The sequence below is a fragment of the Delphinus delphis genome, chromosome 4 (assembly GCF_949987515.2).
Source record: "Delphinus delphis chromosome 4, mDelDel1.2, whole genome shotgun sequence".
In the NCBI taxonomy this organism is placed as follows: domain Eukaryota; kingdom Metazoa; phylum Chordata; class Mammalia; order Artiodactyla; family Delphinidae; genus Delphinus; species Delphinus delphis.
In genome coordinates this window covers 109905735-109930788 of record NC_082686.1, presented here as the reverse complement: position 1 = coordinate 109930788, position 25054 = coordinate 109905735, and the positions used below count along the sequence as shown (strand labels likewise).

Here is a 25054-nt window from a genome sequence, read left to right as displayed (position 1 = left end):
TCTGAAACATGGGGTTAGAAGGAAAAACAGCTCTTAATGAGCTCAAAACACAGATGGAGAGAAAAGATACTCGGGTAACAGCAGAGAACAATATATACCCAAATGCTAAAGTATATCATACAATAAAACTAAGAGAGTAGTCAAAGAAGGAAAACGTTCCCACTGTGGACTGGCATTAAAAGCTATGAAACTTTAGAATTTAATTCTAGTCAATAGTTCCATCTCATTTTTTAAATTTCATAAATAAGTAGGAAATTAGACTATGTTTTTTCATGAAGGCACTTCACAAATTGGAAAATCAGTCCCTGGATGTGTATATATATGTGCTCCACTGTATATATTCCTAGGGATATGATTGAAAGCTTTTTATTTTTCCTTTGAGGGTAAGGATTATACCTTTAATTAATTTTTTTCTTACCTTTGTTTCTAGAGCCTATATGGTAGATGCTCAATAAATGAGGGCCTAGACTAAGAGCTCCTATAAAGCAGTAAATGCATCTTATTCATTTCTGCAGGTAGTTACATGTTTCTGAATGAATCTATGTTAAAAGAATTGATTTTAATTAATCACTAAGGTACTATTTCCATCTCATTTATTTATGCTTAATTTTTATTCTCTACCCCTTTCTGTGCCTCAGTTTTTATTGTAACTTTTTATTTGGAAATCATTGAAGACTCACAAGAAGTTGTAAAAATAGTAGAGGGGCCTGTGTATCCATCATCCAGATTCCCCAAAGAGATCTCACACAACTAGAGTATATTATCAAAGCCAGGAAATTGACACTGTGTGACTTGTGTGCCTTTTGGATTGGGAAAAAAAAATTTCAGGGTTCCCAAGGAGCTAAAATGAGGTAATTGATATGGAGCAACTAGCTGGTACCTGGCACAGCTGGTGCTCAACTTATTTCAGTTCTCTTCTTTTCCATTCTTTTCCCTTCTGTTTTTATATTCTGCTTTTCTAAGATGGCCTATCAAGCTCTATTCTTTAGAAAAAATTAGGGTAAAAGTAAATCTTTACTTTTAGTAGATATGTACTAAAACCTAAACAGTAGTTATAGGGGATGAAATTATAGGAGATTTATAAGTTGTACATTTCTGTAAGGTTTGAGGTTTTATTGTTCTTTTTTCCCCAAGACAACAGCATATTTTATTTTTGTTGTCAGAAAGCACAACAATTAAGAAAGAAAACATGAACAATTTTAAATGATAAACCATCTAGGAATGTGTGTGGTAAGCCAGTAAAGAATTACTAAAGGGAATAACAAAACTAAAATATATCACTCAATTTCACAATCCCTAGTTATTTTCTAGTTACTGATATGTAAAGTATTTGAAGCATGTTTGAGCAAGTGTTTCAGTAGTACAAAATGCTTACTGCAATGTTTAAAAGAAATCCAGTTTTCCTGGAAAATATCGTTAATTTTCCAAATATAAATCTTACCCATCTGGCAGAGAAATGTTTAAGATTTTGGAGTTTAATGTACATATTACCATTTCAACTTGAAAAATAAATATATTTAATAAACCCATAGATATTTTATCTGCATTCATTAATTAGTAGTCAGATGTATTTACGATAAATATAAGGACACTGTTTCTTCTGAAGTCATCTGCGTTGCAGTCTTTTATATGTCGTCTTATGAAAAAAAAATTTGTTATGCAAAACAAAACTTGTGTTTTTAATGGATTTTTCTTTTTAATTCCCCCACTATTTCTAAAATGTCAGTGTAGTTAGAGAAAAGCTTAGTTATAAAACTTAATTTTATAGCTAGAAAAGACATGGGGATTAGGTTTTTTTCCAATCTTTTTACTTTTCAGATGTTTTTAAATACCCTTAATATGCTCTTTGGTCATAAAGCCAGGTTTTGAACTCAGACCTACTGACTTCCAATTCCATATGATTCCTTCCACACTGTACTGCTTCTCCTCTCTGTTGGAACTGGTCAATGTTGGTAATCTAGAAACTGAAACCCTTGTCTTTGACCATAGCCTCACTACCTTCTACTTCTTTTATTTCTTTATACCTCACCTGAGAGGCTACAAATTTGATTCCTCTTACTTTAGAATCCATGAACCCCTTATGACTTCATTTGACTTCTCACCTTGCCTGGCCCAGGTGGGCATGATCAATCATTTCAAGAACTACCTTCTTTATTATCAATGAATTAATAATTTTTTGACTGTGGATTTGTGTGCGAGTAATGTAAGAGTTATAAACTTTCCTGACCTTATATTGTTATTCCAGAATCTTGTCACCTCTTGACTTTATATATAATCTCCAACCCTGATCTTGGTTCATTGTATTTTTGCTACAGAATGAAGTCGTAAAGTCACGTTAACAGGGTCTGGGACATATCTATGCTGCATAATTTCATCTAGGTTGTAACTGCATCTCTTTGTAAAATCTGTGACATTTTTTTAAATGGCTTTTTCAAATCTTTTCTATTCTTCTCGAACTATCAAGTTGCCTTTTACATCTAGACTCCCACTCTCACATTTAGACTTGATTCGTTTTTGTCCTTTTAGTCACTTTTCAGCACAAGCTGCTTTCTAGGGATTACATACCCCTGGAAGTTCTCTTGATGTTGTTGAAGACATTTCAGTCCACTACACAATGTTTCCTTCATGCAGACTGATGGGTGACATTTTTCTTAAGCCATTGCCAAGAAAAATTGTTACTTTTTAAAAATTAAAGTATAGTCGATATATAGTATTATGTAAGTTACAGGTATACAGTATAGTGATTCACAATTTTTAAAGGTTATACTCCATTTATAGTTATTATAAAATATTGGCTATATTCTCTGTGTCCTTATAGCTTATTTTATACATAATAGTTTGTACCTCTTAATCCCCTACCTCTAAATTGCCCCTCCCCCCTTCCCTCTCCCCATTGGTAACCACTAGTTTGTTCTCTAAATCTATAAGTCTGTTTCTTTTTTGTTATATTCACTAGTTTATTTTTTACATTCCACATATAAGTGATATCATGCAGCATTTGTCTTTCTCTGTCCAACTTATTTCACTTAGCATAATACCATCCAAGTCCATGCACGTTGTTGCAAATGGCAAAATTTCCTTCTTTTTTATGCCTGAGTAGCATTCCATTGTGTGTGTGTGTGTGTGTGTGTATATATATATATATATATATATACACACACACACAATTTTTTATATATATATATATAATGTCTTATATATATATATATATATACACACACACACACAATTTTTTATATATATATATATATATATATAATGTCTTCTATATCCATTCGTCTGTTGATGGACACTTAGGTTGCTTCCATATCTTGACTATTGTAAATAATGCTGGTATGAACACTGGATACATGTAACTTTTCAAATTAGTGTTTTTGTTTTCTTCAGCTATATACCCAGGAGTGGAATTGCTGAGCCACATTATAGTTCTATTTTTAGTTTTTTGCAAAACCTCCATACTGTTTTGCACAGTGGCTGCACGAATTCACATTCCCACCAACATTGTATGAGGGTTCCCTTTTCTCCACATCCTCACTAGCATTTGCTATTTGTGTTCTGTTTAATGATGGCCATTGTGACAGGTGTGAGGTGATATCTCATTGTGGTTTTGATTTCAGTTCCCTAATGATTAGCGATGTTGAACATCTTTTCATGTGCCTGTTGGCCATCTGCATTTCCTCTTCAGAAAAAAGTCTATTCAGGTCTTATGCCCATTTTTTAATCAGGTTTTTTTTTTAATATTGAGTTGTATGAGCATTTATATATTTGGGATATTAACCCCTTATTGGTCATATCATTTGCAAATATTTTCTCCCATTCAGTAGGTTGTCTTCTTATTTTGTTGATGGTTTCCTTTGCTGTGCAAAAGCTTTTAAGTTTAATTAGGCCCCATTTGTTTATTTTTGCTTTTATTTCCTTTGCTTTAGGAGATAAATCTAAAAACATATGGCTACAATTTATATCAAAGAGTGTGGTCTGTTTTCCTCTGAGAGTTTCGTTTCTAGTCTTACATTTAGGTCTTTAATCCATTTTGAATTTATTTTTGTATGTAGTGTGAGAAAATGTTCTTATTTCATGCTTTTACATGTAGCTGTCCAGTTTTCTCAGCACCAGTTTTTGAAGAGACTATCTTCTCCATTATATATTCTTCCCTCATTTGTCATAGATTAATTGACCATAAGTGTGTGGATTTATTTCTGCATTCTCTGTTATATTCCATTGATCTTTGTGTCTGTTTTTGTGCCAATACCATACTGTGTTAATGACTGTAGCTTTGTAGTATAGTCTGAAGTCAGGGAGCATGATTCCTCCACTTCTGTTCTTTCTCAAGATTGTTTTGGCTATTCGGGCTCTTTTGTGTTTCCATAAAAATTTCATTTTTTTTGGACACACTGCACGGCTTGTGGGATCTTAGTTCCCCTACCAGGCATTGAACTCGGGCCCTTGGCAGTGAAAGCACAGAGTCCTAACCACTGGATCTCCAGGGAATTCCCTCCATATAAATTTAAGAATTATTTATTCTAGTTCTGTGAAAAATGCCATTGATATTTTGATAGGGATTGTATTGAATCTGTAGATTGCCTTGAGTAGTATGGTTATTTTAAGAATATTAATTCTTCCAGTCCAAGAACACAGTATATCTTTCCATCTGTTTGTGTCATCTTCATTTTCTTTTGTCAGTGTCTTATAGTTTTCCAACTGCAGGTCTTTTATCTCCTTAGGTAGGTTTATTCCTAGGTATTTTGTTCTTTTTGATGCAACTGTAAATGGGATTATTTCCTTAATTTCTTTTTCTGATAGTTCATTGTTAATGTATAGAAATGCAACAGATTTCTGTACATTAATTTTGTATCCTGCAACTTTACCAAATTCATTGATGAGCTCTAGAAGTTTTCTGGTGGTGTCTTTAGGATTTTCTATATATAGTACCATGTGATCTACAGAGTGACAGTTTTACTTTTTCCTTTCAAATTTGGATTCCTTTTATTTCTTTTTCTTGTCTGACTGCTGTGATTAGGACTTCCAATACTATATTGAATAAAAATGGCAAGAGTGGGCATCCCTGTCTTGTACCTGATCTTAGAGGAAATCCTTTCAGCTTTTCACTGTTGAGTATGATGTTAACTGTGGGTTTGTCATGAATGACCTTCATTATGTTGAGATATGTTCCCTACTCTATGCCCACTTTCTTGAGAAAAATATCATAAATGGATGTTGAATTTTGTCAAAAGCTTTTCCTGCATCTATTGAGATGATCATATGATTTTTATTCTTCAGTTTATTAATGTGGTATATCACATTGAGTAATTTGGAGATATTGAAAAGTCCTTCCATCCCTGGGGTAAATCCCACTTGATCATGGTATATGATCCTTTTAATGTGTTATTGTATTTGGTTTGCTAGTATTTGGTTGAGGATTTTTGCATCTATGTTCAGCAGTGGTATTGGCCTGTAATTTTCTTTTTCTATCATATCTTTGTCTGGTTTTGATATCAGGGTGATGCTTGCCTTATAGAATGGGTTCAGAAGTGTTACTTCCTCTGCAACTTTTTGGAATAGTTTTAAAAGGATAGGCATTAACTCTTCTGTAAATGTTTGGTAGAATTCACCCATGAAGCCATCTGGTCCTGGACTTCTGTTTCTTGGGAGTTTTTAAATTACTGATTCAATTTCATTACTGGTAATTGATCTGTTTATATTTTCTATTTCTTCCTGGTTCAGTCTGGGAAGATTGTATCTTTCTAAAAATTTGTCTGTTTCTTCAAGGTTGTTGATTTTATTGGCATAGAGTTGTTCATTGTAGTCTCTCATGATTCTTTATATTTCTGTGATGTCAGTTGTAACTTCTCCTTTTTCATTTCTGATTTTATTGATTTGATCCCTCTCCATTTTTTTCTTGATAAGTCTGACTAAAGGTTTTATCAGTGTTGCTTATCTTCTTAGAGAACGAGCTTTTAGTTTCATTTATCTTTTCTATTGATTTTTTAGTCTCTATTTCATTTATTTCTGCTCTGATCTTTACTATTTCTTTTCTCCTACTGACTTTGGGTTTTGTTTGTTCTTCTTTTTCTAGTTCCTTTAGGTGTAAGTTTAAGTTGTTTATTTGAGATTTTTCTTTTTTCTGAGGTAAGCTTGTATCACTATAAACTTCCCTCTTAGAACTGCTTTTGCTGCATCTCATAAATTTTGGATCATTGTGTTTTCATTTTCATTTGCCTTTAGGTAAGTTGTTATTTCCTTTTTGACTTCCTCAGTGTTCCATTTGTTGTTTAGTAGCATATTGTTTAGTCTCTTGTGTTTTTTGCAGTTTTTTTCTAGTAGTTTATTTCTAGTCTCATAGCGTTGTGGTCGGAAAAGATGCTTCATATGATTTCAGTTTTCTTAAATTTACTGAGGATTGTTTTGTGGCCTAGTATGTGATCTATCCTGGAGAATGGTCCATGTGCACTTGAAAAGAATGTGTATTCCGCTTTCAGATAGAATATTCTATATATATCAACTAATGTGTCATTTAAGGCTTATTGATTTTCTGTCTGGATGATCTGTCCATTCATGTAAGTGTGGTGTTAAAGTCCCCCACTAGTATTATGTTACTGTCGATATCTCCATTTATGGCTGTTAATATTTGCTTTATGTATTTAAGTGCTCCTATGTTGCATGCATATGTATTTACAATTGTTATATATTCTTCTTGGATTGATCCCTTGATCATTATGTGTAGTGTCTTTGTCTCTTGTAACAGTCTTTGTTTTAAAGTCTATTTTGTCTGATATAACTTTTGCTACCCCAGCTTTCTTTTGATTTCCATTTGCATGGACTACCTTTTTCCATCCCCTCACTTTTGTCTTTGTATGTCTTTAGATCTCAAGTGAGTTTCTTGTGTGCAGCATCTATACAGGTCTTATTTTTGTATCCATTCAGCCACTCTGTGTCTTTTGATTGGAGCATTTATTTCACTTACATTTGAGGTAATTAGTGATACCTAAGTTCTTATTGCCATTTTGTTAATTGTTTTGGAATTGTTTTGTGGGTCTTTTTTTTCCCCTTCTTTTGTTCTCTTGTCATGTGATATGATGAGTATCTTTAGAGTTATGTTTGGATTCCTTTTTCTTTTTTGTATGTATATCTATTGTAGATTTTTGGTTTGTGGTTATGATGAAGTAGGTGGGTATACTTACATATATATATATATATGATTGTTTTAAGTTGCTGACTGCTTAATTTCAAATGCATTTTAACAACCCTGCGTTTGTACTCTCTTCCTCTCATGAATACTGTTTTTGATATCATATTTTACATCTAATTGGTTGTGTATTCCTTACCTGCTTATTGTGGATATTAATGATTTTACTACTTTTTTTTTTTTTTTTTTGCTTTTTTTCACCTGACAGTTTATTTTGGCAATTGTATGTCAGCACCCATGAGGTTATTTCAATTCTTCTTTTTTTTTTTTTTTTTTTTTTTATTAACATCTTTATTGGGGTATAATTACTTTACAATGGTGTGTTAGTTTCTGCTTTATAACAAAGTGAATCAGTTATACATATACATATGTTCCCATATCTCTTCCCTCTTGCGTCTCCCTCCCTCCCACCCTCCCTATCCCACCCCTCCAGGCTGTCACAGAGCACCGAGCCAATATCCCCGTGCCATGCGGCTGCTTCCCTCTAGCTATCTACCTTACTACGTTTGTTAGTGTGTATATGTCCATGACTCTCTCTCGCCCCGTCACAGCTCACCCTTCCCCCTCCCCATAACCTCAAGTCCGTTCTCTAGGAGGTCTGCGTCTTTATTCCTGCCTTACCCCTAGGTTCTTCATGACATTTTTTTTTTTCTTAAATTCCATATATATGTGTTAGCATACTGTATTTGTCTTTTTCGTTCTGACTTACTTCACTGTGTATGACAGACTCTAGGTCTATCCACCTCATTACAAATAGCTCAATTTCGTTTCTTTTTATGGCTGAGTAATATTCCATTGTATATATGTGCCACATCTTCTTTATCCATTCATCCGATGATGGGCACTTAGGTTGTTTCCATCTCCGGGCTATTGTAAATAGAGCTGCGATGAACATTTTGGTACATGACTCTTTTTGAATTTCGGTTTTCTCAGGGTATATGCCCAGTAGTGGGATTGCTGGGTCATATGGTAGTTCTATTTGTAGTTTTTTAAGGAACCTCCATACTGTTCTCCATAGTGGCTGAACCAATTCACATTCCCACCAGCAGTGCAAGAGGGTTCCCTTTTCTCCACACCCTCTCCAGCATTTATTGTTTCTAGATTTATTGATGATGGCCATTCTGACTGGTGTGAGATGATATCTCATTGTAGTTTTGATTTGCATTTCTCTAATGATTAATGATGTTGAGCATTCTTTCATGTGTTTGTTGGCAGTCTGTATATCTTCTTTGGAGAAATGTCTATTTAGGTCTTCTGCCCATTTTTGGATTGGGTTGTTTGTTTTTTTGTTGTTGTTGAGCTGCATGAGCTGCTTGTAAATTTTGGAGATTAATCCTTTGTCAGTTGCTTCATTTGCAAATATTTTCTCCCATTCTGAGGGTTGTCTTTTGGTCTTGTTTATGGTTTCCTTTGCTGTGCAAAAGCTTTGAAGTTTCATTAGGTCCCATTTGTTTATTTTTGTTTTTATTTCCATTACTCTAGGGGGTGGGTCAGAAAGAATCTTGCTGTGATTTATGTCATAGAGTGTTCTGCCTATGTTTTCCTCTAATAGTTTGATAGTTTCTGGCCTTACATTTAGGTCTTTAATCCATTTTGAGCTTATTTTTGTGTATGGTGTTAGGGAGTGTTCTAATTTCATTCTTTTACATGTACCTGTCCAGTTTTCCCAGCACCATTTATTGAAGAGGCTGTCCTTTTTCCACTGTACATTCCTGCCACCTTTATCAAAGATAAGGTGTCCATATGTGCATGGGTTTATCTCTGGGCTTTCTATCCTGTTCCATTGATCTATCTTTCTGTTTTTGTGCCAGTACCATACTGTCTTGATAACTGTAGCTTTGTAGTATAGTCTGAAGTCAGGGAGCCTGATTCCTCCAGTTCCTTTTTTTGTTCTCAAGATTGCTTTGGCTATTCGGGGTCTTTTGTGTTTCCATACAAATTGTGAAATTTTTTGTTCTAGTTCTGTGAAAAATGCCAGTGGTAGTTTGATAGGGATTGCATTGAATCTATAGATTGCTTTGGGTAGTATAGTCATTTTCACAATGTTGATTCTTCCAATCCAAGAACATGGTATATGTCTCCATCTATTTGTATCATCTTTAATTTCTTTCATCAGTGTCTTATAGTTTTCTGCATACAGGTCTTTTGTCTCCTTAGGTAGGTTTATTCCTAGATATTTTATTCTTTTTGTTGCAATGGTAAATGGGAGTGTTTTCTTGATTTCACTTTCAGATTTTTCATCATTAGTATATAGGAATGCCAGAGATTTCTGTGCATTAATTTTGTATCCTGCTACTTTACCAAATTCATTGATTAGCTCTAGTAGTTTTCTGGTAGCATCTTTAGGCTTCTCTATGTATAGGATCATGTCATCTGCAAACAGTGACAGCTTTACTTCTTCTTTTCCGATTTGTATTCCTTTTATTTCCTTCTCTTCTCTGATTGCTGTGGCTAAAACTTCCAAAACTATGTTGAATAAGAGTGGTGAGAGTGGGCACCCTTGTCTTGTTCCTGATCTTAGTGGAAATGCTTTCAGTTTTTCACCATTGAGGATGATGTTTGCTGTGGGCTTGTCGTATATGGCCTTTATTATGTTGAGGAAAGTTCCCTCTATGCCTACTTTCTGCAGGGTTTTTATCATAAATGGGTGTTGAATTTTGTCAAAAGCTTTCTCTGCATCTATTGAGATGATCATATGGTTTTTCTCCTTCAGTTTGTTAATATGGTTTATCACATTGATAGATTTGCGTATATTGAAGAATCCTTGCATTCCTGGAACAAACCCCACCTGATCATGGTGTATGATCCTTTTAATGTGCTGTTGGATTCTGTTTGCTAGTATTTTGTTGAGGATTTTTGCATCTATGTTCATCAGTGATATTGGTCTGTAGTTTTCTTTCTTTGTGACATCCTTGCCTGGTTTTGGTATCAAGGTGATGGTGGCCTCGTAGAATGAGTTTGGGAGTGTTCCTCCCTCTGCTATATTTTGGAAGAGTTTGAGAAGGATAGGTGTTAGCTCTTCTCTAAATGTTTGATAGAATTCGCCTGTGAAGCCATCTGGTCCTGGGCTTTTCTTTGTTGGAAGATTTTTAATCACAGTTTCAATTTCAGTGCTTGTGATTGGTCTGTTCATATTTTCTATTTCTTCCTGATTCAGTCTTGGCAGGTTGTGCATTTCTAAGAATTTGTCCATTTCTTCCAGATTGTCCATTTTATTGGCATAGAGTTGCTTGTAGTAATCTCTCATGATCTCTTTTATTTCTGCAGTGTCAGTTGTTACCTCTCCTTTTTCATTTCTAATTCTATTGATTTGAGTCTTCTCCCTTTTTTTCTTGATAAGTCTGGCTAGTGGTTTATCTATTTTGTTTATCTTCTCAAAGAACCAGCTTTTAGTTTCATTGATCTTTGCTATTGTTTCCTTCATTTCTTTTTCATTTATTTCTGATCTGATTTTTATGATTTCTTTCCTTCTGCTAGCTTTGGGGTTTTTTTATTCTTCTTTCTCTAATTGCTTGAGGTGCAAGGTTAGGTTGTTTATTCTAGATGTCTCCTGCTTCTTAAGGTGGGCTTGTATTGCTATAAACTTCCCCCTTAGAACTGCTTTTGCTGCATCCCACAGGTTTTGGGTCGTTGTGTCTCCATTGTCATTTGTTTCTAGGTATTTTTTGATTTCCTCTTTGATTTCTTCAGTGATCACTTCATTATTAAGTAGTGTATTGTTTAGCCTCCATGTGTTTGTATTTTTTACAGATCTTTTCCTGTAATTGATATCTAGTCTCATGGCGTTGTGGTCAGAAAAGATACTTGATACAATTTCAATTTTCTTAAATTTGCCAAGGCTTGATTTGTGACCCAAGATATGATCTATCCTGGAGAATGTTCCGTGAGCACTTGAGAAAAATGTGTATTCTGTTGTTTTTGGATGGAGTGTCCTATAAATATCAATTAAGTCCATCTTGTTTAATGTATCATTTAAAGCTTGTGTTTCCTTATTTATTTTCATTTTGGATGATCTGTCCATGGGTGAAAGTGGGGTGTTTAAGTCCCCTACTATGAATGTGTTACTGTCAATTTCCCCTTTTATGGCTGTTAGTATTTGCCTTATGTATTGAGGTGCTCCTATGTTGGGTGCATAAATATTTACAATTGTTATATCTTCTTCTTGGATCGATCCCTTGATCATTATGTAGTGTCCTTCTTTGTCTCTTTTAATAGTCCTTATTTTAAAGTCTATTTTGTCTGATATGAGAATTGCTACTCCAGCTTTCTTTTGGTTTCCATTTGCATGGAATATCTTTTTCCATCCCCTTACTTTTAGTCTGTATGTGTCTCTAGGTCTGAAGTGGGTCTCTTGTAGACAGCATATGTAAGGGTCTTGTTTTTGTATCCATTCAGCTAATCTGTGTCTTTTGGTGGGAGCATTTAGTCCATTTACATTTAAGGTAATTATCGATATGTATGTTCCTATTCCCATTTTCTATATTGTTTTGGGTTCGTTATTATAGGTCTTTTCCTTCTCTTGTGTTTCTTGCCTAGAGAAGATCCTTTAGCATTTGTTGTAAAGCTGGTTTGGTGGTGCTGAACTCTCTCAGCTTTTGCTTGTCTGTAAAGGTTTTTATTTCTCCATCAAATCTGAATGAGATCCTTGCTGGGTAGAGTAGTCTTGGTTGCAGGTTTTTCTCCTTCATCACTTTCAGTATGTCCTGCCACTCCCTTCTGGCTTGTAGGGTTTCTGCTGAAAGATCAGCTGTTAACCTTATGGGGATTCCCTTATGTGTTATTTGTTGTTTTTCCCTTGCTGCTTTTAATATGCTTTCTTTGTATTTAATTTTTGACAGTTTGATTAATATGTGTCTTGGCGTATTTCTCCTTGTATTTATCCTGTATGGGACTCTCTGTGCTTCCTGGACTTGATTAACTATTTCCTTTCCCATATTAGGGAAGTTTTCAACTATAATCTCTTCAAATATTTTCTCAGTCCCTTTCTTTTTCTCTTCTTCTTCTGGAACCCCTATAATTCGAATGTTGGTGCGTTTAATGTTGTCCCAGAGGTCTCTGAGACTGTCCTCAGTTCTTTTCATTCTTTTTTCTTTATTCTGCTCTGCAGTAGTTATTTCCACTATTTTATCTTCCAGGTCACTTATCCGTTCTTCTGCCTCAGTTATTCTGCTATTGATCCCATCTAGAGTATTTTTAATTTCATTTATTGTGTTGTTCATCATTGCTTGTTTCATCTTTAGTTCTTCTAGGTCCTTGTTAACTGATTCTTGCATTTTGTCCATTCTATTGTCCATTCTATCTCCAAGATTTCGGATCAACCTTACTATCATTATTCTGAATTCTTTTTCAGGTAGACTGCCTATTTCCTCTTCATTTGTTAGGTTTGGTGCATTTTTATCTTGCTCCTTTATCTGCTGTGTGTTTTTCTGTTTTCTCATTTTGCTTATCTTACTGTGTTTGGGGTCTCCTTTTTGCAGGCTGCAGGTTCGTAGTTCCTCCTGTTTTTGATGTCTGTCTCCAGTGGCTAAGGTTGGTTCAGTGGGTTGTGTAGGCTTCCTGGTGGAGGGGACTAGTGCCTGTGTTGTGGTGGAAGAGGCTGGATCTTGTCTCTCTAGTGGGCAGGTTCACGTCTGGTGGTGTGTATTGGGGTGTCTGTGGCCTTATTATGATTTTAGGCAGCCTCTCTGCTAATGGGTGGGGTTGTGTTCCTGTTTTGCTAGTTGTTTGGCACAGGTTGTCCAGCACTGTGGCTTGCTGGTCGTTGAGTGAAGCTGGGCGCTGGTGTTAAGATGGAGGTCTCTGGGAGATTTTCGCCGTTTGATATTATCTGGAGCTGGGAGGTCTCTTGTGAACCAGTGTCTTGAAGTTGGCTCTCCTACCTCAGAGGGAGAGCCCTGCCTCCTGGCTGGAGCACCAAGAGCCTTTCATCCACACGGCTCAGAATAAAAGGGAGAAAAAGTAGAGGGAATTAGTAGACGTATGAGGAAAGAAAGAAGGAAAGGAGGGAAGGAAGGAGGGAAGGAAGGAAGGAAGGAAGAAAGAAAGAAAGAAGCAAAGAAGGAAAGAAGGCAAGAAGGAACGAAAGGAGGGAGGGAGGGAGGAAGGAAGGAGGGAAAGAAGTAAAAACAAAAAGAAAGAAGATACAGTAAAAATAAAATAAAGTATAATAAAGTTATTGAATTAAAAAATTCTTAATTAGAACAAAAAAAAAGGACGGATAGAACCTTAGGACAAATGTTGGAAGCAAAGCTGTACAGACAAAGTCTTACACAGAAGCGTACACATATACCCTCACAAAAAGAGGTAAAGGGGGAAAAATCATAAATCTTGCTGTCAGAGACCACCTCCTCAATTTGGGATAATTCGTTGTCTAAAGGAGGGAAGGAAGGAGGGAAGGAAGGAAGGAAGGAAGGAAGAAAGAAAGAAGCAAGGAAGGAAAGAAGGCAAGAAGGAACAAAAGGAGGGAGGGAGGAAGGAAGGAAGGAGGGAAAGAAGGGAAAACAGAAAGAAGATACAGTAAAAATAAAATAGAGTATAATAAAGTTATTGAATTAAAAAATTCTTAATTAGAGAAAAAAAAAAAAAAAGGACGGATAGAACCTTAGGACAAATGTTGGAAGCAAAGCTGTACAGACAAAGTCTTACACAGAAGCGTACACATACACCCTCACAAAAAGAGGTAAAGGGGGAAAAATCATAAATCTTGCTGTCAGAGACCACCTCCTCAATTTGGGATAATTCGTTGTCTAAAGGAGGGAAGGAAGGAGGGAAGGAAGGAAGGAAGGAAGGAAGAAAGAAAGAAGCAAGGAAGGAAAGAAGGCAAGAAGGAACGAAAGGAGGGAGGGAGGAAGGAAGGAAGGAGGGAAAGAAGGGAAAACAGAAAGAAGATACAGTAAAAATAAAATAGAGTATAATAAAGTTATTGAATTAAAAAATTCTTAATTAGAAAAAAAAAAAAGGGACGGATAGAACCTTAGGACAAATGTTGGAAGCAAAGCTATACAGACAACGTCTTACACAGAAGCGTACACATACACCCTCACAAAAAGAGGTAAAGGGGGAAAAATCATAAATCTTGCTGTCAGAGACCACCTCCTCAATTTGGGATGATTCGTTGTCTAAAGGAGGGAAGGAAGGAAAGAAAGAAAGAAAGAAAGAAAGGACGAAGGTAAAGTATAATAACGTTCTTAAAATTAAAATTGATTATTAAGAAAAAAAATTTTAAGAAAAAACCATGGACGGATAGAACCTAGGACAAATGGTGGAAGCAAGACTATACAGACAAGATCTCACACAGAAGCATACACATACACATTCACAAAAAGAGGAATAGGGAGAAAAATCATAGATCTTGCTCCCAAAGTCCACCTCCTTAATTTGGGATGATTGGCTGTCTATTCATGTATTCCACAGATGCAGGGTACATCAAGTTGATTGTGGAGCTTTAATCCGCTGCTTCTGAGGCTGCTGGGAGAGATTTCCCTTTCTCTTCTTTGTTCTCACAGCTCCCAGGGGCTCAGCTTTGGATTTGGCCCTGCCTCTGCGTGTAGGTCGCTGGAGGGCGTCTGTTTTTTGCTCAGACAGGACGGGGTTAAAGGAGCCGCTGATTCGGGGGTTCTGGCGTACGGAGGCCGGCGGCGGGGAGGGAGGGGCACGGAATGCGGGGCGGGCCTGCGGCGGCAAAGTCCGGCGTGACTCTGCACCAGCCCGAGGCCCGCCGTGCGCTCTCCCGGGGAAGTCGTCTCCGGATCCCGGGAACCCGGCAGTGGCGGGCTGCACAGGCTCCGCGGAGGAGGGGAGTGGAGAGCGACCTGCGCTCGCGCACAGGCCCCTTGGTGGCGGCAGCAGCAGCCCCAACGTCTCCCGCCCGCCTTGGGGTCCGCGCCTCCAGCCGCGGCTCGCGCCCGTCTCTGGAGTCAGCGCCCTCAGCCGCGGCTCGCGCCCGTCTCTGGGGTCCGCGCCCTCAGCCGCGGCTCGCGCCCGTCTCTGGGGTCCGCGCCCTCAGCCGCGGCTCGCGCCCGTCTCTGGGGTCCGCGCCCTCAGCCGCGGCTCGCGCCCGTCTCTGGGGTCCGCGCTTTCAGCCGCGGCTCGCGCCCGTCTCTGGAGTCCGCGCTTTCAGCCGCGGCTCGCGCCCGTCACTGGGGTTCGCGCTTTTAGCCGCGGCTCGCGCCCGTCTCTGGAGTTCCTTTAAGCAGCGTTCTTAAACCCCTCTCCTCACGCACCAGGAAACAAAGAGGGAAGAAAAAGTCTCTTGCCTCTTCGGCAGGTGCCGGCTTTTCCCCGGACTCCCTCCCGGCTAGCTGTGGTGCACTAACCCCTTCAGGCTATGTTCAAGCCGCCAACCCCAGTCCTCTCCCTGCGCTCCGTCCGAAACCGAAACCCTAGCCTCAAAGCCTCAGCTCGCAGCCCCGCCCGTCCCGGCGGGTGAGCAGACAAGCCTCTCGGGCTGGTGAGTGCCGGTCGGCACCGATCCTCTGTGCGGGAATCTCCCCGCTTTGCCCTCCGCACCCGTTGCTGTGCACTCCTCCGCGGCTTCGAAGCTCCCCCCTCCGCCTCCCGCAGTCTCCGCCCGCGAAGGGGCTTCCTAGTGTGTGGAAACTTTTCCTCCTTCACAGCTCCCTCCCACTGGTGCAGGTGCCGTCCCTATTCTTTTGTCTCTGTTTATTCTTTTTTCCTTTTGCCCTACCCAGGTACGTGGGGAGTTTCTTGCCTTTTGGGAGGTCTGAGGTCTTCTGCCAGCCTTCAGTAGGTGTTCTGCAGGAGTTGTTCCACGTGTAGATGTATTTCTGGTGTATCTGTGGAGAGGAAGATGATCTCCGCGTCTTACTCTTCCGCCATCTTCCCTTCGAGCCTGATTTTACTACTTTTGTCTTTTAGTCTTCCTACTAGCTTTGTGCATGGATAATTTCCTACCTTTACTTATGTTTGCCTTTACCAATGAACTTTTTCATTTCATAATTTCCTTGTGCCTAGTTGTGGCCTCTTCTTTTTTGCTTAGAGAAGTTTCTTTAACATTTCTTGTAAACCTAGTTTGGTGATGCTGAACTCTTTTAGCTTTTGTCTGTCTGTAAAACTTTTGATCTCTTCATCAAATCTGAATAAGAGCCTTGCTGGGTAGAGTATTCCTGGTTGTAGGGTTTCCCTTTCATCACTTTATTCTTTTTTTTTAAATTTATTTCTTTAATTTATTTCTTTTGGGCTGTGTTGGGTCTTCTTTGCTGCGCACTGGCTTTCTCTAGTTGGGGCGAGTGGAAGTTACTCTTTGTTGTCGTGTGTGGGCTTCTCATTTCGGTAGCTTCTCTTGTTGCAGAGCACGGGCTCTAGGCGTGTGGGCTTCAATAGTTGTGGCATGCGGGCTCAGTAGTTGTGGCTCGCAGGCTGTAGAGTGCAGGCTCAGTAGCTGTGGTGCACAGGCTTTGTTGCTTCATGGCATGTGGGATCTTCCAGGACCAGGGCTCGAACCTGTGTCCCCTGCATTGGCAGGTGGATTCTTAACCACTGCTCCACTAGGGAAGCCCTCCTTTCACCACTTTAAATGTATTGTACCACTCCCTTCTGGCCTGTAGAGTTTCTGCTGAAAAGTCAGCTGATAACCTTATGGGAGTTCCCTTATATGTTATTTTTCGCTTTTCCCTTGTTGCTTTTAATAGTCTCTCTTTATCTTTGCTTTTTGCCATTTTAATTAAAGTGTGTCTTGGCATGTTCCTCTTTGGGTTAATCCTTTATGGGACTCTACACTTATGGGACTTGCATGTCTATTGCCTTTCCCAGGTTAGGGAAGTTTTTAGCTATTAAGTCTTCAAATATGTTCTCATCCCCTTTCTCTCTCTCTTCTCCTTGTAGGACCTCTATAATGCAAATGTTATTGTGCTTGATGTTGTCCCAGAGGTCTCTTAAACTGTCCTCATTTCTTTTCCTTATTTTTTCTTTTTTCTGTTCCACATCAGCAATTTCCACTACTCTGTCTTCCAGCTCACTGATCCATTCCTCTATATCATTTAGTCTACCATTGATTACTTCTAGTATATTTTTTCATGTCATTTATTGTATTCTTCATCTCTGTTCAGTTGTTCTGCATATTTTTTGACTCTTTGTTAAGAACTTCTAACTTCTCACTCTGTGCATCCATTCTTCTCCTGGGTTTTTTCATCATCTTTACCATCACTACCCTGAACTCTTTATTAAGTAGATGTCCTGTCTCCACTTCACTTAGTTCTTTTTCGGGGGTTTTGTCTTATTCCTTCATCTGGAGCATGTTCCTCTGCCACCTCATTTTGTCTAAGTTGCTGTTTGTATTTTTATGTATCTGCTAAGTTAGTTACATTTCCCAACCTTGGAGAAGTGACCTTCTGTAGCAGATGTCCTATGCATCCCAGCAGTGCACTTCTTTCTCATCTCCCAAGCTATATGCTCTAGGGGTTCCCCCTATGAGGGCTACCTGGAACCTTCTCTTGTGGCCAGCTGAATATGTGGGCAGTCTCGTAGGTTTGGTTAGCCTCCAGTCTGGTTGGTTGCTAGGCTCTGCCTTGTGTGGAGGCTGCCGGTTGCTGGTTGGCGGGGCTGGGTCACAAGGCCGCTGACTGAAGAACTAGCCCAGGGGGCCCCAGGGCTAGTGCTGGCTCACTGGTTGGCAGAGTCAGGGTCCAGAAGACTCCATGGTTGTTGCCCACCTTCCTCGTGGGTGAAGCCAGGTCCTGGGGTTACTTCTGGACTACTGGCAGGCAGATAAGGTCCTGGAGTTGGTTGCAGGGTCCAGGGATTCCAGAGATGGTATCAGATTGCTGCTGGTGGGGGGTGGGTTTCTGACACAGGGTCTGGGGTGTCCAGAAGCTTGAATTAGCCTGCTAGTGAGCAGGGCTGGGGCCAGGCTTGTCCCAGGGCCAGGGTCTCTGGCCTGTTGGTAGATGGGCTGTGTCTGCAGGCTGCTGGATTGTGGTTTTCTTGCATCTGGTCCCTGCCCACTGGTGGCTGGAACTAGGTCCTGGGCCCTCTGGTAGGCAGGGCCACATCCAGAGGCAGCTGTGGGCTTAGGGGGTCTTAAGGCAGCCTGTCTGCTGATGGGTGGGGCTGTGTCCTTGCCAAGTTAGTTGCTTGGCTTGAGGCGCCCCAGCACTGGTGACTGCAGGCTGTTGGGCCAGGGCAGGGCTGGGTCCTGGGGGTAATAAGCCAGAGGGAGGATTCCACAATGGTGCCTGCCAACACCAATGTCCACATGGTAGAAGGAGCTCCCAAGAATGGCTGCCACCAGTGTCTGTGGCCCCAGGGTGAGCTGCAGTTGCCTCCTGCCTCTCTGGGAGACTCTCCAAGATCAACAGGTAGGTCTGTCCCAGGCTCCTATCAAATTATGGCTTTTATTTTGGGTCCTGGAGTGTGTGAGATTTTTTGTGCACCCTTTAAGAGTGAAGTCTCTGTTTCCCCCAATCCTTTGGGACTCCCACAATTAAGCACCACTAGCCTTCAAAGCCAAATGCACTGGGGGCTCATCTTCCTGATGCAGGACCCCCAGAATGGGGAGCCCAACGTGGGGCTCAGACCTCTCACTCCTGTGGGAAAACCTCTGCAGTGTAATTATTCTCCAGTTTGTGGGTCATCCACCTTGGGTTATGGGCCTTGACTATATTGTGAGTCCACCTGTCCTACCCACCCCATTGTGGTTCCTTCTTTATGTTTTTAGTTGTAGAAGATCTTTTCTGGTTGGTTCTGGTCTTTTTCATTGATGGTTGTTCTGCTTATAGTTGTTAGTTTGGTGTGCTCCTGAGAGGAGGTGAACTCATGGTCTTTCTACTCTGCTGTCTTGACTGATCTCCATGAAAATTGTCACTCTTGAGCAGCTGGGTTTTTTTGCTTTGTTTTGAAGTACAGTTGATTTGTAATATAATGTTAGTTTCAGTTTCGGGTGTAAAGCATTGTCATTCAGGGTTTTTGCAGATTATACTCCATTATAGGTCATTATAAGATAATGGGTATAATTCCCTGTGCAATACAATATATCCTTGTTGCTTATCTGTTTTATATATAGTAGTTTGTATCTGTTAATCCCATACCCCTAATTTGTCCCTGTCCCCTCCCCTTTCACCTTTGTAACCACAAGTTTGTTTTCTATATCTGTGAGTCTGTTTCTGTTTTGCCTATGCATTCATTTGTATTATATTTTAGATTCCACATGTAAATGATATCATACAGTATTTGTCTTTCTCTGTCTGACTTATTTCACTAAGCATAATATTCTCTAGGTCCATCCATGTTGCTGCAAATGGCAATATTTCATTCTTTATTACGGCTGAGTAATATTCCATTGTATATATACCACATCCTCTTAACCCAATCATCTGTTGATGGGCACTTGGAAGCGATCCAGGTGCAGCTGGTTTGTTTTTAATCTACATGCACTATAAACATTGTGACTGATTATGCTTCATACTTTATTTTGTCCATAGAAAACTCAGAGCAAATTCTGCTGTCAACGCTAAAAACTATATATCAATATGACCTGTGACATTTAATTTTATGTAATGACCTACTCTTAGCTTTATCACTTTATTAAAAATTATTATATTTTTTCCTACCTCCTTCATCTATTGTCAGTCCTACTGTATTGTATGTGTTTCTTTTGTTTTGAAAAGGTAATATACATACATATTAATAAAATTCAAGGGACTTCCCTGGTGGAGCAGTGGTTAAGATTCAGCCTGCCAGTGCAGAGGACATGGGTTTGATCCCTGGTCCAGGAAGATCCCACGTGCCGCGGAGCAACTAAGCCCGTGCACCACAACTACTGAGCCTGTGCTCTAGAGCCTGTGAGCCACAACTACTAAAGCCTGTGTGCTCTAGGGCCCGTGTGCCACAACTACTGAGCCCGCATGCCACAACTACTGAAGCCTGTGTGCCTAGAGCCCGCGCTCCACAACAAGAGAAGCCACTGTGATGAGAAGCCCACGCACCACAATGAAGAGTAGCCCCCGCTCACCACAACTAGAGAAAGGCCATGTGCAGAACGAAGACCCAACACAGCCAAAAATAAATTTAAAATTTTTTAAAAAATTCAATACGGCAAAAAGCATACCTAGAAAATAAAACTCAAGGTAGAAGATAATCAACAAAATGAAAAGCTTTAGTTGTGCTGAGGTTTCAAAAAAACTCTCAGAAATCATTTTAAGTTCTTTAGCAGCAAAATGAATTAGTAAATGTTCACCTCATCCACTAGAAGTTATGCTATGCTTTTTATAGCTCTGTACACAAACAGGAATAGACAGGATTCTAATAAACCATGGCTAATTAATTTATACTAATTGATAATTTGATGACCCATCAGCTTTTCTCACTGGCTATTGTTTTATAGCTTTGTGGGTAATTACTTTTAAAATGTTTCAGATTTCTTGAAACTTAACTCCAGGGAAAATGTTCAATTAAAAAAAGCTAAACATTTATAGCATAATTAAGTATATCATCTTCTTTTCTTTGGACGTCAAGAGCACAGAAACAAACAGAATGGTATAGAGAAAAATGCGTCCAATCCCTTTTTTAAGCAAATTTAACAAATCTAGCATATATAGTAACTTATAATTCAATATAACCACAACCATAAAAAGTCTTATGAAGTCAAATCATAGAGGAAGCAGTGATCAATTTTTCCCGTAGTCATAATGGTAAATTTTTTATTGCCTGCTATATGCCAGGCTCTGTACTTATTCATTGAATAAATACATTTTGGCCACCTACTGTATGTCAGGTACTTCGCAGCTAGACACTGGTAAACAAAATGGACATGTTACCTGCTCTTATTTCATCTTCACACTAACTCTATGCAAGAGGTGTATGTTATGGCTGCAAAAATTGAGAATCAGAAAGGTTAACTAGCTTGTCCAGAATTACACAGCCAGTAAATGGTGGAGCTAGGACTTGAATACAGGTCTGTGATTCCAAAGACCACATTTTTCCTTTAAGCTACAATAATGTGTTCAAATGTATGAGAGAAGCAAGGGAGTGCAAGCACACACAAAGTTACATAAAGGCATGAAACCCAGTAACTTGCATTGCTTAAGTGAGCTTTGCTGTTTTATCTGGCTTAGATAACCTTCTCTAGATTATTGCAACAGCCTCCTCATTGCCTCCCCTACAGTCTATTCAAAACATAGCAGCTAGAGTGACCTTAAAATACAAATCCTATCATATCACTTCTCCCATACAGAACCCTCCAATGGAGTGTCTCCTCCCATATTCCATCCCTTCTGCCTCAGTCCCTTGAAGTAACCATAGCTATTGCTATCAGTTTGGTGTATATTCTTTCAACTTTGTGTATTCATTTGTACCCTTTTTATTTAAACAAATAGGATCATACTATGCATATTATTTTACAAATTGCCTTTTCCCCTTGTATTTGCAGTTGAATGTCCTGTGTTCTTAACATAAAGCTATATAGTCCCTTGATACATATTGTTACAAAATAGAATGAGGAAAGCTTTCCGTGTTATTGGTTCCAAATTACACAACTCTTTTATCATGTTGCTATATAATGGTGGATTTTGTATTCATAAAACAAACAGCATCTTTTATAACAATTATAGTTTTATATCTATAGCATGAAATAACTTACTTTAAAAAATTACTATTGTCATAAGAGTGTAATATTTGTTATGTTGTAAGATTCATTACCAGAGAATAGATTCTTAAATTATAAGTAATTGTTAGAATTTCTTCTTTACTATAGTTATTCCCAGTTGAAACTTTTCAACTGCTTTTGCCTCCGTTCATTAGTAGGCATGTTAAGGCTGTGTAAAGTAAAATGCAGAGCTGTTGGCCAGCAATGGAACAAGGGGACTTGGCTCTATTTGATAAATGAAATGTGCCGCTGTGGGTAAAGACTGCAAACTACAGCCTCACATTTGCTTTTGATGGAAAATATGATTTTCATTATATTCTATTTCATTCATCTCCTTATTTTAGTTGTTTTGGATTTACTATATTAAAACCTTTTTATTTTTAATTACAGTCTCGAGTTGTAGCTGTACTAGATTGGGAGCTTTCAACCATTGGTCATCCTCTGTCAGACTTGGCTCATCTCTCTATGTTCTACTTTTGGCCAAGGACCATTCCATTGTTAAGTCAAAGTCCTCATTTGCAAGAAAACATAGGTATGAAAACATAGTGTTGCCTAAACTGCTATTAATATAAAATTATATTTATTTTGCTTCATAATTAATAAAAAGATTATATTGCAATCTTAGATAAATAGCTTTTGTTTCTTGAAATGTTTTTAAATCATTTTATTCTGTCGATTTTTTTGAATGTATCATTCCACTTCTAGTAATTTGTTACAAAATATAATCATTTGTATATAATGTTCTTTTGGAAATCAACATTTAGAGCATATTTTGTTATATGGATTATAATTATATGGATAATAATGTTTTAATTATAATATTATATTTTATTATATATAATTAATAATATAATACATTATTTATAATATATAATATAATTTATACTATATATAAGTAATATAAGGAATAATATATTATAAGATTATATTATATTATAGTTAATATTTTAATTATAATATTATAATTATATAGATTATAATGTTGTGTTATATGGATTAATGTTTTGTTATATGGATTAATTTTATGTTCAGTTTTATATTTATATGCAATATGACATTTTAAAATATTCACCATGACATTCTTATTAAAGTTTATAGTATATACTGTTTTTATAGGGGTACCATCAATGGAAGAACTGATTTCAATATATTGCCGCTGCAGGGGAATTAATTCTAATCTTCCTAACTGGAATTTCTTTCTTGCCCTTTCATATTTTAAAATTGCTGGAATAGCACAGGTAATTAATTTTTTAACATGTGTTTCACCATTACTTATTGATGTACTGTTGACAATATTTTTGGTCTTTGGGGGTTTTATATTCCTTTTTTTTTTTTTTTCTTTTTGGCCACATAATGGCTCAGCTTGTGGGATCTTAGTTCCCCTACCAAGGATTGAACCCGGACCTCTGGCACTGAAAGTACAGAGTCCTAATAACCATTGGACCACCAGGGTATTCTCTTATATTCTTATCTTTAGATCAATTTAGTTTCCATAATAACAAATACCAGACATGGATAAAACAGAAATCCAGAGTTTACAGAATAGGAATTTGGCAAGGGAAAAATTTGAGTAGCAAAATGTGGTATCACTTTTTGGTATAATAAACGAAAAGATGGAAGAAGGGAGAGAGAAAGACATAATAACAAAAACAGAAAAAGCATGTGAGAATTGGTTATTTCCTGAATATCCAATATAAGAAAGAGTTAAACTCCTTATATGATATCTGATTCAGATTATAAAACCCTATTAATCAGGGCTGATGATGAAGGAATTATCATTGTATTTCCCAAAGCCAGCGAGTAGATAAGCTCACTCAAACACATAATTAATTGTCCATTTTCCATTTTCTAATAATGTGATAGTTATGTGATAAATTTTGCGAGAAAACTGAACATAAATTCAGTTTTTTAAATTTACAGTTTAGACAATTGCATTCTTCATTATACTAACTCAGCTCCCTTATACTTTGAGTCTTAGTTTTTTTAAGAAATTGAGATGCTTCATCTCTGGTAAGGGGTTAGGGCTTGGAGGAAGAACAAGTAAATAAGAGATTTTAGAAACAAAAAAGAATGGGAAAAGAAGGATTAACGAAAATTATGGTTATTTTTCCCTGTCCTCAGAGTTCATGCTGTCCTCCAATAACTGAAATGTCTAGGAAATAGTTGTCTTACATCTCATCCTGTAGTTTAGAATCATATTAATCATATTAGTTAATCATGTTGATTGGATGCATTTCTCAAAATAGGGTTTATGGTATGTTTCTATATCTGTCAATTTCCAAAGTGAGTTAACAGATAGGCTTTGAATTTAAAATGTATTTTCATTTCAAATAAAAGCTTGACATGGTTTACGATCGAAATTAATATGTATGTCATAAACTGTGTAGTTAGTAGCCTTAGAGATGATCATGAACATTCCATTCTAACTAGAAATGTGAAATTGGAAATGACGGAAAGACTGCTACAGTGTTTTATTGTACAAAGAATTATATAAAGAAATTAATGAAATTCAGTTGAATGTGTTTGGGACAGGGAACAGGAGAGTATATTATGTTGGAAACACAGAACATGGAGAATTAACAAAGAAAAACAGATGAGCATTCAGCTAACACTGTTCAACGGAGAATAGTTTCACCTAAATTAGGGGTCCAAAAAATGAGATAAAATATTCTTAGAAGTCTCTCATTGCCTTCTCTTTGGTTTTATAGTTTTTAATTTTATTTTAGTTTCTTTAGATTTTTCTCCACTGTGTAGGGAGAGCAATGATCTTTAGAGGTGACATGACTTGCCAATTTGGTATCTTTAGTAACTGCTAAACTCATTTTAAAGTTTGGTTTGATTTCCAGTTATAATTCTGTTATGATGAGAGTATGTTAACCAAATGATACAAGTGTAAGTCTTTAACTTGGAGTGGTATAATTATGCCTGCATGTAAATTAATAGAACTGATAGTCTGATTTATATCTTAGTACCTTGTAAGTTTAGTGATTCACGTAGCTGGGAAACTGTGGAAAGACTGGATAGTTGAAGAATAGTTTTCCATGAATTTTAATCACTTTGTATTAATTTACTTATAGGGAGTATATAGTAGATATCTTCTGGGAAATAATGCATCTGAAAGTAGCTTTCAGTTTGCCAATATTGTGCAACCTCTGGCAGAAACTGGATTACAACTCTCAAAAAGGTAAGAAAATATAGATTCTGTGGCTAACTCAAATTAGAGCCTTTATTAGCTATGTGAAGGTCATAAACTTTAGGGGGATAGGGATTGT

At 37.8% G+C, this 25054-nt stretch overlaps 1 protein-coding gene across 4 annotated transcripts in view; it reads left to right on the top strand.

The window, feature by feature from the left end:
• ACAD11 (acyl-CoA dehydrogenase family member 11) overlaps nt 1–25054 on the top strand; it is a 97264-nt gene that overhangs the window by 19757 nt on the left and 52453 nt on the right. For all 4 annotated transcript variants that reach the window (XM_060011274.1, XM_060011271.1, XM_060011272.1 and 1 more), the window contains 3 exons: nt 22173–22314; nt 22899–23020; nt 24860–24966. In XM_060011274.1, coding sequence (XP_059867257.1) covers nt 22173–22314; nt 22899–23020; nt 24860–24966 — 371 coding nt within the window. The remainder of the gene's footprint in view (nt 1–22172; nt 22315–22898; nt 23021–24859; nt 24967–25054) is intronic.